Source organism: Anolis sagrei, chromosome 2, assembly GCF_037176765.1.
Source record: "Anolis sagrei isolate rAnoSag1 chromosome 2, rAnoSag1.mat, whole genome shotgun sequence".
Taxonomy (NCBI): Eukaryota; Metazoa; Chordata; class Lepidosauria; order Squamata; family Dactyloidae; genus Anolis; species Anolis sagrei.
The window spans coordinates 138,681,707-138,699,120 of record NC_090022.1 but is presented as its reverse complement, the minus strand read 5'-3'; the positions used below and the strand labels follow the sequence as shown (position 1 = coordinate 138,699,120).

At 41.1% G+C, this 17,414-nt stretch overlaps 1 protein-coding gene across 2 annotated transcripts in view; it reads left to right on the top strand.

Moving 5' to 3' along the window:
• The window catches only part of STAT2 (signal transducer and activator of transcription 2), a 45,077-nt gene that overhangs the window by 10,499 nt on the left and 17,164 nt on the right, over nt 1-17,414 (top strand). Inside the window, exons 3-15 of one of the 2 annotated variants that reach the window (XM_067463911.1) lie at nt 1,707-1,866; nt 1,984-2,082; nt 8,307-8,399; nt 9,907-9,985; nt 10,973-11,061; nt 11,213-11,361; nt 13,402-13,560; nt 13,652-13,744; nt 14,202-14,261; nt 14,417-14,437; nt 14,907-14,949; nt 16,382-16,444; nt 16,663-16,746. In XM_067463911.1, coding sequence (XP_067320012.1) covers nt 1,707-1,866; nt 1,984-2,082; nt 8,307-8,399; nt 9,907-9,985; nt 10,973-11,061; nt 11,213-11,361; nt 13,402-13,560; nt 13,652-13,744; nt 14,202-14,261; nt 14,417-14,437; nt 14,907-14,949; nt 16,382-16,444; nt 16,663-16,746 — 1,192 coding nt within the window. Of the gene's footprint in view, nt 1-1,706; nt 1,867-1,983; nt 2,083-8,306; nt 8,400-9,906; nt 9,986-10,972; nt 11,062-11,212; nt 11,362-13,401; nt 13,561-13,651; nt 13,745-14,201; nt 14,262-14,416; nt 14,438-14,906; nt 15,001-16,381; nt 16,445-16,662; nt 16,747-17,414 lie in introns of both variants that reach the window. The other variant, XM_060764081.2, reaches the window with a different exon arrangement.

The following is a 17,414-nucleotide window of genomic DNA, read 5'->3' as shown; positions in this document are numbered from 1 at the left end:
GACCCCAAAACAGCATGCCTTTTGGCCAAATTGCAGACCTCTAGTTGTTATCACCATTTTTCTGCCCAGGTGTTGAAAACGACCTTTCTCCACTCTACTCAGAGAAAGGAATGGTTTGGTTTTTAAAAAATAAGTTACGGCATTTACATTGAACTATGAATAAGTTGACCCAAGTTAATTGGATCACTTTTTGATTAAAATTTCTAAACATATATCTATAGTGTTTCTTTTTCAGAGGCATCCCAATTTGTTGGCCATTGCCACATTTAGTGGCAGAGGCTTCTGCAGCTGAACTATGTGCAGACTGAAGAAATGCTTGTTTTGTCTCCCCTGAATCTCCTATAATTCAGCTTAACTGATTGACCTTGGTTTCTAACACTTTGAGTTGGGGAATGTGGCACTCTTCTCTCACAACAGAAAAAAGGGTGGAGTAGGACTGGGAGAATTGAAAAATATGAAAAAAAATGCTCTTCCCTTCTCCAGTAGGAATCCTGCCATTTTTGGGCTGTGATTGCTCATCTGTTTGTGTCAAAGTTAGCATTTTTAAAGGGAGATATCTGACAGAACCAGCATGATGTCTCCAAGCACCACTGGATTGCATTTCTTGAAGCTGTTAGGGACCCCCCTCCCCCCCCCCAATGTTTTGTTTTTCGTGTCAGGAGCTACAGGGTGAGGCAGCATAACTTCCTTTTTTCAAAACTTAATAAAACCCATTGTATGAATCAGATTTTTTTAAAAAAAATTATAATGTAGGCGCATACTTAAAGTTTTTTTTTTACATAGTTTTGAAGATCAAATTAGGTAGGTGACATCCCCCATTCTCCATACACTGAGTAAACCAATTTCTGGCATTTGTCATGACTCTTGCCAGAATAGCAGGCATTATTATTATTATTAAACTTTATTTGTACCCCGCTAGCATCTCCCGAAGGACTCGATGCGGCTTACAAAGGCCAAGTCCTCAACACAATAACAACAGACTATAACAATACAGCAAATTAAAAACACAAGCAATAACACAACAAAACATTATGTTGGCAATTTCTTCCTGGATGCTGGTCTTCAAATCTTGGAGGGTCCTTTGATGGTTCACATAAATACGGGATTTCAGAAAACCCCATAGAAGAAAATCACAAGGAGCCAAATCTGGAGAGTGGGCTGGCCACTCCAAGTCTGCTCAAAAAGTAGACCTCAACGGCAAAAGCACGCTCCTCACTGTTCCAACGCATGATGGCGACTGAACTGTGTCAGGACAAAACTTTATACTCCCGCCTCTCGAACGAGACCACTAGCACTCCACTACGTCTTCAACCGACTGAATGGCGCGCATTTTAAAAAAGGAAGTTATGCTGCCTTACCCTGTACTTGAGAAACTGCAAGTCGCTTCTGGTGTGAGAGAATTGGCTGTCTGCAAAGATGTTGCCCGGGGATGCCCGGATGTTTTTTGATGTTTTGCCATCCTTGTGGGAGGCTTCTCTCATGTCCCCACATGAGGAGCTGGAGCTGTCAGAGGGGGCTGATCCGTGCTCTCCCCGGACTCGAACCCCCAACCTGGCAGTCTCCAGTGGGACTTGGGAGAACCTTGGTTTTTGTTTTTTTTTACCTCTCTCCTGGTATTCTTTCCGCCTGTCTTCCTGTATCTTAGCTTTTGTGCATACAGCTGAAATACCATTCTCACTCCCCCATGGCCTTTGTGTCTATTTCAGGAACCAGGCAGCGCAGCCCGAGAGCTCACTGGCCTGCTGCCTTTTCTATACTATGCAGTCACTCCTGGATGATCAGTTGGGGCGCCTAGTTTTGAGCGAAGAGAACAACTCGAACATTTTGCTCAAGCACAACTTGCACCGCTCCAAAGTCCATCTCCAGGTACAAACACTGTATGCACGGTGGTGGTGTGAGGCCTGGGTAGATCATGTGAAAAGCTGGAAGTGTGGGAGGAGTTGCAATTTCCCAACCATTCTTGCGTGCCTTCTTTCCTTCCAGGCTCTGTATCAAGAACATCCAGAGCAATTGGCCCATGTGATCGACGACTTGCTGAGGAAGGAGCGAGAAATTCTGGTGGCTGCCTCAGCTGTCTCTCAGGTAAGTGAACTCTAGGTGTATCTACACTTTCGAATTCATGCAGTTTGGAACCACTTTAACTGCCATGACTAAATGCTATGGAATTTGTTGTTTTAGTCTTCTCTGCCAAACGGTACATATCTCTAGATCCCATAGCAGTGAGCCATGGAAGTTAAAGGGGTATCAAGCTGCATTAATCTGCAGTGTAGATCAGGCATGAGCAAACTTCAACCTTCCAGGTATTTTGGACTTCCACACTTCCTAACACTACTGGCTATTAGGAATTGTAGAAGATGAAGTCCAAAACACCTGGAGGGCTGAAGTTTACCCAAGTTTACCAATCTCTGTTAAGTTGTCCCATCTGCCTCAGCCAACCCAGCTAGAACCAGTCTGTCTGAGTGCTTACAATGTAGGATGGGACTTGAGAGACCCCATTTCCAGTAGCCTTTGGAAAGTCATCCTTTAATCCACGGTCAGAGGAAAAGCTGGGATGTAAATGCAACTTGAGAAATAGATAGATAAATAAATATTGCGTTCACTCCTCCTAACATAACCGTTTTTCTTGGTTGCTTTGCTGCGTTGTTATCCCTGTCTGATATTTTTCATCCTACTCTGTAACAACACGCTTCCATTTAGTGCTAATGTATCCTCCTCTCGATTGGTCACAGGAACTGCAGGGCAGGAGGGGATACACATATTTATCTGAAACCAATAATATATTCAGAGGATATATGGAGATTGCAAAATAATAAGGAGGCTGATTACACTTTCTACTCCAACCGACACCAAACATGGTCACGTATTGACATGATTTGGTGTTCGAAATCCATAGCAAATAAGGTGGAGAAATCCAATATTGTCAATATTAACATCAGACCATGCCCCAACCCTATTAGTAATACGGGAAAATGAACAGGGAAAACCAACCCCTAACTGGAGATTAAATGAATATTTAATCAAAGGAGAATATAATCAAAATAGATACAAAGATTTACTAAAAGAATTTTTCACACTCAATACGGAGAAGGATACCAACATAGAAACCATTTGGGATGCCTCAAAAGCATTCGTAAGGGGCCACTTTATAGAACATGCCATCAGAGAAAAGAGGAAGAAAAAACAAGATTACGAGAAATTAAGAAAAGAGCTAGAGGAGAAAGAAAAGCAAACCAAACTAAACCCATCGAACGCAAAATTACGATATCAAGCAGATATAATAAGAAAGAAACTTAATACTCTAAATTTGGAGGAGATGGAAAAAAAACTTAAATATGTAAAGCAGGAATATTTTGAAAACGCAAACGGAGTGAGCAGGTGGTTAGCTAGAAAGCTTGCCTTAAAAAAACAATCCCGTAGAATAATACAGATAAGAGAGAATGAGAAGACATTCCATAAAACGACGGATATATTAGAACAGTTTGTCAAATATTATAAGAAGTTATATGAAGAAGATAGGATCCCAAAAGAAGAGGTGATGCAATTTCTAGGCAGACAAAATATAACAAAAATAACGGAGGCCCAAAGAGAAAAATTAAATAAGAGAATCTCGATAGAAGAACTACAGAAAACGATAAAGAATATACCTTCACACAAAGCACCTGGCCCAGATGGGCTCTCAGCAATATACTATAAAACCTTCCTAGAGCCATTAGCAAACCCTCTGTTAAAGGTGATGAATAAGGTATTAGAAGAAGGTGTAACCCCTGACACTTGGAAATCAGCGTTCATAACGCTGATACACAAAGAAAATACAGATAATACCAAAACCAAAAACTACAGACCCATCTCCCTCCTTAATAATGATTATAAGATATTTACAGGCATCCTTGCAAACAGACTAAAAGGAATACTTACGGAGAGGATAGAGGAAGAACAAAAAGGGTTTTTACCAAGACGTCAGATAAAGGAAAATATACGAATAATAGTTGATGCAATAGAATATTATGACAAAAAATAAACAAAGAAGTGGCTTTCCTATTCATAGACGCCGAAAAGGCGTTCGATAACGTCAACTGGTTCCTCATAAAAGAGACTTTAAAAGAGATGGATACGGGCCACCAGTTTAACAAAGCCATTGAAGCTTTGTATTCACAACAGCAAGCAAACATAATAATTAACGGCCAAATATCATCTAGATTTAACATTGAGAAGGGAACCAGACAGGGGTGCCCACTGTCTCCCCTTATCTTCATAATGACATTAGAATTACTATTGAACAACATAAGAAGAAATGAAGATCTAAAAGGATTAACGATAGGGAAATATAAATTCAAAATCCGGGCGTATGCCGATGACATCGTCTGCATACTGGAAGACCCTATCAATACCATAGACAAGTGGTGGTCAGAATTAGAATCATATGGATCAGTGGCAGGACTGAGAATAAATAAAGAAAAAACGCAAATGTTAACAAAGAACATCACTAAAAAGAAAATAGAGGACCTCCAAAAAAAAACTGAAATTAGAATAGTTGAAAAGGTAAAATACCTAGGAGTCATACTAACAACCAAAAATACGCAGCTCTATAAGAACAATTATGAGAAAAAATGGCTGTTGATAAAAGAAAAACTTAGGCGATGGGAACCGCTAAAACTCTCCCTGTTAGGGAGAATAGCGGCAATACAAATGAACGTCCTCCCCGACCTGCTCTATCTATTTCAGACCATACCCATTATCAAAACAAGGAAAACTTTTGATAGTTGGCACAGAGATATCCTAAAGTTCATATGGAAAGGGGGAAAACATAGAGTAAGCTTCATCAACTTATGCGACAACAAAAGTAGGGGGGGATTAGCACTCCCAAACCTACGACTTTATCATGACGCGTCAGCTTTAAATTGGATTAAGGAATGGATTAGTCTTAAGGAGGAAAAACTGTTAATGCTGGAGGGACACGATATATTGCAAGGTTGGCATAACTACTTATGGAGAGGGAAAGCAAAGAAGGATAGAAACTTTGAAAATCACTTTGTAAGATCCCCTCTTATAAAAATCTGGGAAATATACAAGAATAAATTTCATACAAAAGTCCCACTCTGGTTCTCACCTAATGAGGCCAGCCAAGTCAGAGGGGCCGGTAGAGAGAAATGGCTGACCTATAAAGAGATAATAAAAGGTGCCCCAGACAATCCATATTTGAAATCGCAGGAAGAACTTAAAAAGTATGACCACACACTCTCCTGGTTTCAATATTACCAGATAAAAGAAAGCTACAACGTGGATCACAAAATTGGCTTTGAAACAGGAACCTCTTTTTTGGAAGGTATTATAAATTCGGAGGGAAAACACATAAAGAAAATATATCAAGTGCTATTGAGATGGGAAACAGAAAAAGAACAAATCAAAGAAAATATGGTGAGGTGGGCAAAGGACCTAGGACGATCAATTAATCTGAAGGAATGGGAGAGAATATGGACTAAGAAATTAAAATGTATGTATTGTAACGACTACAAAGAGAACTGGTATAAACTGTTTTTTAGATGGTATCTAACCCCGGAACAACTAGCCAAGTTTAGCAAAGGGAAAGTGGAAGCAAAATGCTGGAAATGTAAAAGAAAGGTTGGCACCTTCTTTCATATGTGGTGGGGGTGCACAAAAGTAAAGAACTTTTGGTGCACGATTCACAGAGAAATAGAGAAAATCTTTAAAAAGAAATTTCCATTAAAGCCTGAGTACTACCTATTAGGATTAACGGATGATGACTTTGATTCAAACAGTAATGAAAGTAAGATGCTTTTTCACCTCTCTACAGCGGCCAGAATCCAACTGGCCAGACTCTGGAAAACTAGAGATGTCCCCACAACAGAACAATGGCTAATAAAATCCTATGATGTGATGAATATGGACCTTCTAACTCAGAGACTAAGAGCCAATGGAAGCACTAAGAAAAATACTGACTGGAGTAACTTTAAGGACTATATTGATGAGAAGATATAAGAATACTCGAAGATACTGAATATAGTATAGGATGAGAGCTGATGCCTTATAAGTCAATATTATTGTTATAGAAGATTACCTGCCTATTCAACCTGGAAGTCATTGTATTTTATACTTCCCTCCCCCTCTATCCTCCCCCTCCCCACGGCAAACTCGACCCATAATCACCACCCACACCCACCCCTCCCTTACCTTACCACCCCTCCCTTCTATCCTTTCCCTCCCCGATCTACCCTTCACCTGGTGTTTTAAACGTGTAATGAAAATTTTTGCAATAAAGATATATTTAAAAAAGATATATATATTCAGAGGCAAAGGGGTATTAGGCAGTGAGTAAGTAAGCCTGTTGTTGTTAGATTAATTAATGAAAGGATTTTTTAAAAAAAAATCACTTTGCGTGAATTTTGATTATCAGATTTCATGTGATTTTCTTCCATCTTCATTCATGACGATATATTTGGGTGAAAATATATGGGTTATTAATTATCCCATGTTGAGAAGTGGCCATGTTTGAGGACCAAATGTGAGGTTTGTGGAGCACATGAGCCAGATGTTTTGGAGTTCAACTCCCACAATTTCTGAATATTGGTTAAGCTGGCTGGGCCTCTGGTTCAAGACCAAAATATCTGGAGGGCCAAAGTTTGAGAAGCACTGATCTAAAAGCTGAAACAATGTGTTCCTTTGAACTGGAAAAGCCAAGGGAAAAATCTAGCAACAAATTGGTTATTAATGCATAAAATCCCATCTGCTTTTGATTTAGACATAAACCTAACTATAATTTGTCATTCTTGCCATATTTGCTTTTAATTGTTCCTCTTCTTGGTGTCTCAAATTGCCATCTTCTTTAGAGCCCTTCATTTATATGTTCCTCATGATTAGACTGCCAAGCTCATTTAGCTTTCCTGGTGTGTGTGTATGGGTGGTTTTGGCTTGGCCGAAGTGTCTGGTTGTAATTGAAGTTCTGGCTAGAAATAAGCTTTCGATTGTGTGTCTTTGGCACTGGATGGCTCCTGACTCACTCCGTTGAGACCCTGTATGTGTTTTGCATCTTTGCTTTTTCCTTGCTTTTTAGTTTAAGAGTCAACTGAAACTGCCATTTCTCTAATGCAAGTCAAGCCTCATACATTTAGATTAATGGGTTCATAGAATTACAGAATTGGAAGGGACCACAAGGGCCATCAAATCCAATCCCCTGCCATGCAGGAAAAGCACAATCGAAGCACTCTTGACAGATAGCCATCTAGCCTTTGATTGAAAACCTCAAGAGAAGCAGGCTCCACTTCCTTGCAAGGCTACACTTCCCACTGTTGAACAGCTTTTAACATCAGCAAGTTTTTCCTAATGTTCATGTGGAATCTCTTTTCCTGCAATTTCAATCCATTGCTCGTTCTAGTCTCCAGAGCAGCAAAAAAGAACCTCAATGTGACGTCCTTTCAGATATTTAGACATGGCTATCATGTCGCCTCTCAGCCTTCTTTTCTCCAAGCAATTATTATTATTATTATTATTATTATTATTATTATTGCCACATTATTCTCTGATACATCACACAGTTCTAGACACTTGGGAAGTGGCCAATGTGTGATAAAATACAAAAGCCAGCATATTGTGGGCTAATCTTGTTATGTATCAAATAATACTTTATTTATACCTTGCCCTCTCTCCCCAAAGGGAACCATACCGAGCCCCTACAGTCACTTCCTGGTTTCCAAACCATTGATCCTTTTGGTCACTTTTCTCTTGTCAATATCCTTCTTGAAGTGTGAGATGTTTACATGAATTTGTTATGCAGTGTTTCCAGTGGACTATGCAGAAATTGCTTCAACTGTTGTTGTTGTTTATTAGTTCAGTTGCTTCTGATCCTTTGTGACCTCATGGACTAGCCCACGCCAGAGTTCCCTGTCAGCTGTCACCACCCCCAGCTCCTTCAGAGTCAAGCCAGTCACTTCAAGGATAACGTCCATCCACCTTGCCCTTGGTTGGCCCCTCTTTCTTTTTCCTTCCATTTTCCCCAGCATCATTGTCTTCTCCAAGCTTTCCTGTCTTTTCATGATGTGGCCAACTGTAATTCAACTGTACTTCATTAAAAAAAAACAGCCTGGAAAGTTTTAAGAAGCCCTGCTCTAGAATATAACTTACGTAAACCGCATTACCAGCTACCGCTGTGGTAAAATTTTCCTGAAGAAAGACAATTTGAAGGTCATGCAAACATTGCCTCAGGCAGTATTTTGTTCACCCAAGGAATCCAGCTTTCGGCCCTCTGTTATATGTTACCGCTTCCCATGTATTTCCTCTTCCTTTCCCTGCAGGCAGTGGTGGAAACCCCAACTGCTGCCTCCATGACCTCCAGTCAAGAGGAGAAGATTGAGGCCAGGCTAGCAGAGATGCGAAAGGCTATTCAGGTAAGTCTGCAGCAGGTGCCAAGGCACTGGAGTAGATAAAGCTACCTGTTTCAGCTGTTTTTCTCCTTGTAGAGACATTTTATTAAAGCACAGATTTCCAGTTGTAAAGTATGTTAATTTACAGTCATTTGACCAGCCACAGATTTTGTACACAGCACACTGAATTTCTTCCTACTGCTCCAGGTCTGCTCTAGGCACATGTAGCTCCGCTTAATTCATCTTGTACTAGGTCTTATCTTTGGTGTATGTGTAAAGAGTTTTACAGTTATTCAGAATGGACCTCTCCTGAGATACAACTGGAGAACCTTTGGACTTCACTATGTTTGGGGCTACAAGTCCTCCAGTGCCATAAATTTGGCCATATTGATTGGACCTGATTGTATTTGAAGATCCAAAGGCAGAAGGAAATTATTATAGAACAAGGGACAGGGATTGTTGGTTCTGAGATTTTTTAGAAGAACTGCTCAAAAATCCTATATTATGATGGGGTGAGGTTGATCAGACAGGTAGGCCAAAGCTTCTTCAAATGTGTTCTGAGGTTTTATTGGTTGCTGAGGGAAAATGTTTTAGCACTTTATTCTGATGGGTGTTATTAGTTCATTTGGTCCTACTTATTTTTTGACTGTATTCAGTTGTTAAGTGGAATTTATTTGCATATGATAAATGCTTTATGAACTTTGTAGCCCCTGGCCCCCTGGTGGTGCAGTGGATTAAACTGCTGAGCTGCTGAACTTGCTGATCAAAAGGTTGGCGGTTCAAATCCAGGGAGCGGGGTGAGCTCCTGCTGTTAGCCCCAGCTTCTGCCAACCTAGCAGTTTGAAAACATGCTAATGTGAGTAGATCAATAGGTACCACCTTGCCAGGAAGGTAAGGGCGCTCCATGCAGTCATGCTGGCCACATGACCTTGGAGGTGTCTACGCTCTTCAGCTTAGAAATGGAGATGAGCACTACCACCCAGAGTCACATATTACTAGACCTAATGTCAGGGGAAACCTTTACTTTTTCCTTAGTCACCTGGCAAGCTTTTTTGTCCTATAGATGGCCTATTATGGCTTTAAAATTAAATATTAACAAAATAAGCATCAGTTGTGGGGGCAGTCCTTTCTCCCATATTGCATTATACATTCTTTTAAGGGTGAAATTGCCTCAGTGCTATTGGGGAGCAGAACATGGGCAGTGGATCATTAGCAGGATCTCAGTGGCTTGAGTATGATATAAGAGGGTATGGGACAGTGGTTGCTGGTCACTAGCACCCTGAATCCACTCCAGGTTGTAATCTGAACTTTAAAGGAATGATCCTAGGTGCCGAGTCATTTTTTTGGGATAGCATGCCTCCTGAACAGCATATGAACTAATACCTTGATTCCCCATTCAGTATCATGGAAGCTACCATTTGCTACTGGTCAGTGGATGACCGTTTGCCACAGGCGGGGCCCTCTTTTGGTTTATACTTCATCATCTAATTGCTTGCTTTATCTGAACATGGTACCTGGTTCTATTCCACAGTCTCTAAAAACCTCCATTGATCAACTTGAGTTGCTGCAGGACTCCTTTGATTTCCGTTACAAGACACAGAAACTTTTAGGTGAGAATCATTGAGGAGTTACTCTTGGTTGTCCATGCTGTTGAGACTGGAGAAGAGCAATTTGCCTTTTGTATTACTATCTGTTAATCAGGCACGAGATCAGTATCTTCGTGTAGATTTCTGAGTGACAGAGATGTCTGTCTCCTAATTTTTTAAACAGTATCAGTAGATCCCCAGTTCCCATTCTACCATGTATTGTGCTACTGGAAGGGTAGAAAGTTTGAGATAGCTAGTAGTTGATTTTGCATATAAAGTCTTTATACTCATTTGACTGGTTTCTGGGGTGGAGCAAAAGGATTCAGATGACTGCTTTTAAATCAAGGCATGGATCAGCCACTGTTTACCTTTCGCCAGGTAGTGATGCTTAGCAGAAATTGATGCTGATTTGTACACCTGAAGTATCAGCACAAGAACTGGCCAAAGGACAACATTTCTCTTTCAGCAGGAAGCCTTTTGAGATACACCTTGCTTCCTGTCTGTTCTTTGTTACTAGTAAGTTTCACCTGGACCCCCATGAGTCCATTTTGACTTCACTAGTGGTATTCCTTCTCAATAGGAGTGAATACCTTCAAAAGGTTGGGGAGCAGCTGTATTTATTTCTCATTCTGAAATAGTGCCTTGAAAATGAGTACATTTCTGGGGCATGCAATACTTTCTGACAAACAAAAACATGCACACAAAAGCACATTTATTATTGAAAACCATGTACGCCTCATTGATTAGAAAAGTGTGCATTTTGTAAACAAATATGTGGGAATCCATGTGTGAGAAGAAATATGAGTCTCACAACATGATGTTGAACTGGGATGGAAGAAGAATTCCAGAGTAGTTCTGATAAATACAACAAAAATAAGATTACTACACATGGCATTTCTTTCTCAGCAGAAGTGCCTTGGTGGAAGTCTACTGGGAGCAGGGAGACATAGAACTGGAAAGGACACGTGTGACTTTGATGCCTCATGTAGCCTATGCACTCTTCTGTTGTAGAAAGTACGGTGCCTAATACTGACCCTGGTCTGATTCGAAGAATGCAGGAGTTACAAACCATGTTAAATAATGTGGACCGTTCCCGCAAGGTGAGTTTGAGTACTAGCCATGGTGTAGCACTGTTACTGGGTGGGAATACACCCAAACAATGCCTTTGTCCCCCTATGGCTAAAACAAAGCCCATAGTAGAAGCCAGCCCAAGGTTTGCTGTGTCCCCAACTCCTCCTTATTTCCTCTCAGGATGTGCTGGCCAAGATCCAGGAACTGCTGGGCTTCTTTGAGACCCTGAGGGACTTGCTACTAGAGGAGCTCGAGGCCTGGAAAGACCGCCAGCGGCAGGCATGCATTGGGAACAATTGTGATACCAGACTAGAACAGCTGGAGAGGTGGTAGGTCCCAAAGTGGCCCTTGCCCATTATGTTGTTCTTCATTTCTCTTTAGAGGGATGTGTTGGATAATCTTCTAGCCTTTAAATATATTTTACCAAACTTCAGGCTGTGCAGTGCAAGTGAGTACTGATATTCTTCGTAACTCTGGAGTACATTAAACAAACAGCAGGGATTGTCTTCATTTAAACCAAAAAGGCTTTTTATCTTTACAGTTCCATAAACCAAAATATACAGAGTTTGTTCAATGTATAAACAGTCTCTCCTCCTTCTACTACTTACAATATAATTTTTACTGTGTCTTCAGTCTTAAAGTAACATTTGATCCACAAGTTCACAGAATCAAATCAAACACACCGAACTCTCTTCTATAGGGAAATCTACAACCTCTATCATTGGGAAACCTCAAACAATCCATGATCCTTGGGAAGATACTATGGTTGTTTAATTTATATTCCCCTTAACCATTCACCTACTGCATTACATTATCCCTGTTGGGTGAGTGGACTTATTAACAACCCCCCCCCCCCCATAAATGCACAGCAGAGCAACTTAGCAGCAGCCACGTGACCCAGCACCAGTAGCCCAAAGAAGAACAAAAACACAGAGACCAATGTTATATCTTCCATAGGAGGCTTTTCTTTGTAGTAAAATAATATGGTTGCACTATTTACAAGACCTAGATTTCCATAATGCAAATAAACAAATATATAGTAGCTTTACACACAGCATCCTTTATACTGGAGCTTTCTCACACAAGGCTTCTCTCACACAGAGATTTACCTCACACTCCTCAAGACAACACTAGCTTTGGCCCATTGACTCTATTATTATTATTATTATTATTATTATTATTATTATTAAACTTTATTTGTACCTCGCTAGCATCTCCCGCAGGACTCGATGCGGCTTACAAAGGCCAAGGCCTCAACACAACAACAGCAAAAGAGTAACAATACAATTTAAAGCAAATTAAAACGTAAGCAATAACAAAACAATACATCAATTACGCAATAAAAACCAGGACCGGGCCAGTGATGGGTACAGGTTAAAAAGTGCTGGGTGTGGCAGGTGGTATTTTGAATTTCCGGGCAAGTGCAATGTGCAGAGAGACTTAAACTCTAATAAAGTGCTTTTGGGACGTAGTGCTGGAGATTATCCTATTCCGGAAAGGCACATCGGAATAGCCAGGTCTCCAGATTCTTCCTGAAGACTGCCAACGTGGGTGCTAGTCTAATGTCTTTGGGGAGGGTGTTCCAGAGTCGGGGGGTAACCACAGAGAAGGCCCTGTCCCCCGTCCCCACCAGACACGCCTGTGACGCAGGTGGGATCGTAAGCAGGGCCTCTCCGGATGAACGAAGGGATCGCGTGGGTTCATAACAGGCTTCGGCCTACTAACTCTTTCAGTGCTCGACTCAGGTATTTTTGTAATCAAAAATACCTAGTTAATTTTTAATATTTTTGACAAGTCCTACTGCAGCCTGTTCTTAATTGCTTAGAAGTCCCATTCATTACTATGTGATTTACTCAGAACTTATGTACTGCTTAGTCACTCCTGATTTTATAGTTAACAATGAATCTGCCAGATAGTTTACCAAACTCTAACAGGACATTATTTGCTAAATTAGCTACTCCAGAAAAAGCATTATGTCACTTTGCCAATAATGACTCCATGTAGTAGTTTCAATGAAATCCTTCAACTGGCTGACTCTCAGGATCTCTCATTCTTGGCAATGTTAGTTGGCACAGATTGGATTTGCCATCAAATCCATTCTGGGGTGAGGAATGGGGTGGGTTTGCATCAACTTGAGGAAGGTTGCCTTTATTTCTTTGCTCACTAGAGTTTTGAAATGCATCTTTTGGACCTAGTGTAGTATTTGTGTTTCTGACTCCCCGGGCAGCCTACGCAGCCTACTTTATTGACTGACCTTGATGATCCTTGCAGGACTTCTCCTTTTCTTACCCACCTCCAAGTAACAAATTCCACATGTTCCCTCTGTCTGTGGTCCCTCTACTCTTGTTGATCCTCTTTGTGTGCTGCAGGTTCACTGCAAATGCCGAGGACCTCTTCCATTTACTGCAGCTCATGCAGACGCTGGAGGACCTGCAAGGAAAGCTGACTTATGACCAAGACCAGCTGACAACACGCTTGCCCCAGCTGAAAAGTCGACTGAAAGAACAAATCTTGTTCCTTTTGCAAAGGTGTTGTGGGTGTGTGGGAGCTCTCTGTGAATGAAAAGAGTGTAAGAGTGTAATTTGTGGACACTAAATATCTGCCTCCTCTGGTCTCCAGGGCCTTCGTGGTGGAGATTCAGCCCACTATGCCTTTCCCCTGTCGCCGGCCATTGGTGCTGAGGACAAACCAGAAGTTTTCTGTCCGTGCCAGGTGAGAAACGGCTTTAATAATCCAGAAATATCTCCTTTCTTTATGGGGAGAGGTGAGATAAGGTGAGGGTGAGAAGAAATGAAAGGCTTAATGGAGAACAGAAGGATTCTGCTCTGGTACAATCCTGGGTGACACACTGGTGTAGCCTCTCTCAATCTTTTTATCTTGGAGGAATTCTTCAAATATGTTTTGTTCTTGGGAAATAATTATATTGACAGCTCAAAAAAGATATTATTTCTTAAATCATGCTCTCCTGCAACCTTAGTGTTCCAGGGAACCCTACTGGAGAAACTCTAAGTAGACTTTTCTTCTCCTTTTCCCTTCCATCCACCCGTCTTTGAATTGCTATTGTGAAATACAGTGATGCAAACCACTGATGAGACACTGTTTAAAATGTGCACAGATTCTGCCATTTTTGTCACATGAGTTACGGTGCAGTGCTGTTGCCTCTTTTCAGACTCCTCGTGAAGCTGATGGATCGGAACCATCCGATGGAGGCAAAGATTGAGATTGACAGGTAGTGGGCGGGGGCCTTGGTTCAAAGAAAATGGGCTTCAGATGTTTTATGTCAGGTGGGTGGGTTGGGGATTGTAGGAACACAGTTGGGAATAAGCTGAAACGGATTTCTCATGTATATTTCCTTACTTTTTCTCTCTCTCCTTTCTCTTCCAGTGATTCTTCCAATTTGGCAGGGTAAGCACCAGCCTAGGAAAAACAATGGAGAACAATTAGTATTTTATGAGTTTGAGGGCAAAGGGTGACAGCATTTGCTAGATCACTTCTAGCATGTGGTACATGGAGGAGGAGAAGGGAATAGACCTATAGAAATGACTTCAAATTCTGCTGTGAAGGATGCAGTATGACCCCAGTTCAAAGCATGACAGTGAACCGAATTGAGGACACTTGCTTCCAGGTCCACTCAACAAAGTTTTGGGGAAGCCCCTAACATGTGGTGTGATCTCCAAAAAGGGTCCAGTTGAACCTGGAAGGTGCTCATGAGTAGAACCACTCAGGTTTATGAGGAAGCAGGCCAACTGCCAGGTCTAATAGTTCATGCTAGTCAGTGTGTCTGTCTATTGCCTCTAGAAGATGATGATGTGCCTCTGAATGTATATGTGTCCTCATTTCTCAGTCTCGTTTTTTTCACTTATTTTATTTGAAGGTTTCGAAAGTTCAACATTTTGACATCAAACACCAAGACCTTGATGATGGACAAGCCCCAAATGAGTGGACTCATTTGTGACTTCAGGCACATTGTATGGCTCAGCTGAGTAGGCAGTAGGGCTGGGGACTCATAATCCGAACCTCTGGGAAGGGAAATGGCCTATTGAATGCTTTAAGTTGCAATTCTGTACCCTTACCTGGGTATGAAATGCTTCATGGAACATAAAGGACAGTGCTATTGGATTCTAAATATTTGGGTTTGGTTGTTGTTGTTGTTGATGATGATGATGATGATGTTCTTCCTTCACTGCCCCTTCTTGGACAGACCTCCCCACCATGTGTGATGGCTTGGAGGAAGGAAAGCTAGGAATGACATTGGAGAAAAACTGAAATGGGAGTGGTAGAAGGAAGAAATTGAGCATATTACAGCTCATTGATTTAAAGCAAGTGAAGAAGGACAGTGCAGATTGTCAACTTGGATAGATGCCCATTTCAAGTACCAAAGTAGCAATATCTACATATAGATATTTTGTATACGTAGTGAAGAAACGGCATACTACTATAACAAAGGCAGTTTTTGTGACCAAGTACATGCCAGACCTGACTATAGAATAAAGAACAGAACAGATCCCAAGAATGCAGATATTAGGCGTTGCTTTGTAGACATCCTGTTGCTCGTGGTGATTATAAATGACATTTTATTATGTGCCCTTTTCTAGAACCTAATTAGAAGTCAAATAGAATTATATCCTGGTGGAAAAAGGGATTTGATATTTGAACTGTGCTCATAGGCAGGTTATGACTGAGCACCACATGAGGAGCAGAAAGAATTTCTTGGAAGGCAGGAGGCAGCTTACCCTGACTCTTTTCTCATCAGCGATCAGGGAGTCCTAACACCACCAGTGTGGAATAATCCTCTCCATACATGCCGACAATAGACTACTAGTATTACAATTCATGCTCCTCTCTCTCTTTAAAGCATATATTTGAATAAGAGACTGACTTGAGTCAGTAATTACCTTTCCAAGTATTTTAGTGACAAATCAATAGCTACTTTTGCGAGAGTCAGCATAGTTTGAAAGTTTCACCACGGTCCGAATCCTTGCTTGACCAGGGAAACTCACTAGGTGACCTTGGGCAAGTTGTATTCTCTTTCAGCCTTTGAGGAAGGCAGAAACAAACCTCTGCTGGAATCTTGCCAAGAAAACCCTATGTGAGAGTTGCCATATTTCAGAATCTAACCTGAAGGCACATAACAATTTTCTTTATAGATTTTTTGGTGGATAATTATAATGGAATAATCACCTCCACACCTGAGTTACATGTATGCTACTCTCCTTTGTCCTTTGTGTCCTGGCCAGCATTGAACAGTTTTTCAAAAATATGAGAAAAGCCTCGGAGGGGTATGTGGCAGTGGCTTTTATTGCTTTCGTAATCTATATGTCTGTGATTTCTTTTCCCTTCTTTTGGCAGTCACTGAGAGAACAGAAGAGCTGTGGTTCTGGGAAAGGAAAGGGAGGCAAAGGGATCAATGAGGTGAGTTTTCTGGAGAGGAAGGAATCTTGGGGATCATCTTCCTTGCTACCAATGTAGGGCTGGTGAACTTGGATGTTGATGGCCTCCAATTCATATAATCTCTTCCACCCTGGAAAAAAGTAAAGTGTGGTAATAGTAATTTGCTTCTCTCCCCCCCCCCCCCTCCTTCCTCCCTTCCTTCCTTCCTCCCTTCCTTCCTTCCTTTGTTTTCCTTTCAGGGAGGGTTGTCTGTTCTGGAGGAGCTGCATGTCATTACTTTCACCCTGGACTACTGTTACCAAGGTCTCCAATGCCAGCTGCAGGTATGAGGATCACATTTGAGGGTGTCAAGATAGTTAAGGGCAAATAACTCCTGGGAGTTGGGCAAGTTGTTTGAATGTGGCATCTAGCAAATGGAATATTTGGACCTCTAGCTGGGTTATCCTGCTCATTTAGGACCTTATAACATTGGGATATAATTTGTTTATATCAGTATGCATCCCATATTTTTTAGGACTGGATGCATACTGTATTGAGATGGAATACATACTCTCCTTATCACACCTGATTATTGCAATTCTTATGATTTGAAAATACTGCGCTTTGGCTCATCACACCATGGAAGGCTGGCTTCTCCCAATCCATTCAAAACACCCACTACATCACTTTATGACCTTTTAAAAAGTATTGTTGCTGATGGGATCCATACAGATTTTCCTATTGCACACAAAAACAGCAATTCAGCAACAAAATAATCTATAGTATTTAACAAAACATGATTAGAATGCAAACCATTCATTTCCGCAGCGCTTTGCAGACAGATTCCGGTGCAGTAGTGATGGGATGGGGCAAATGTCATGTGATGGTACTCATTCAAAATCATTCTCAAACAGCAGCAGAAAATTTATTTATTTATTTATTTGCCTTATTTATATCCCACCTTTCTCTATCTTCAAGGCGGCTACATATGACACTTACACAGTGTCTAAAA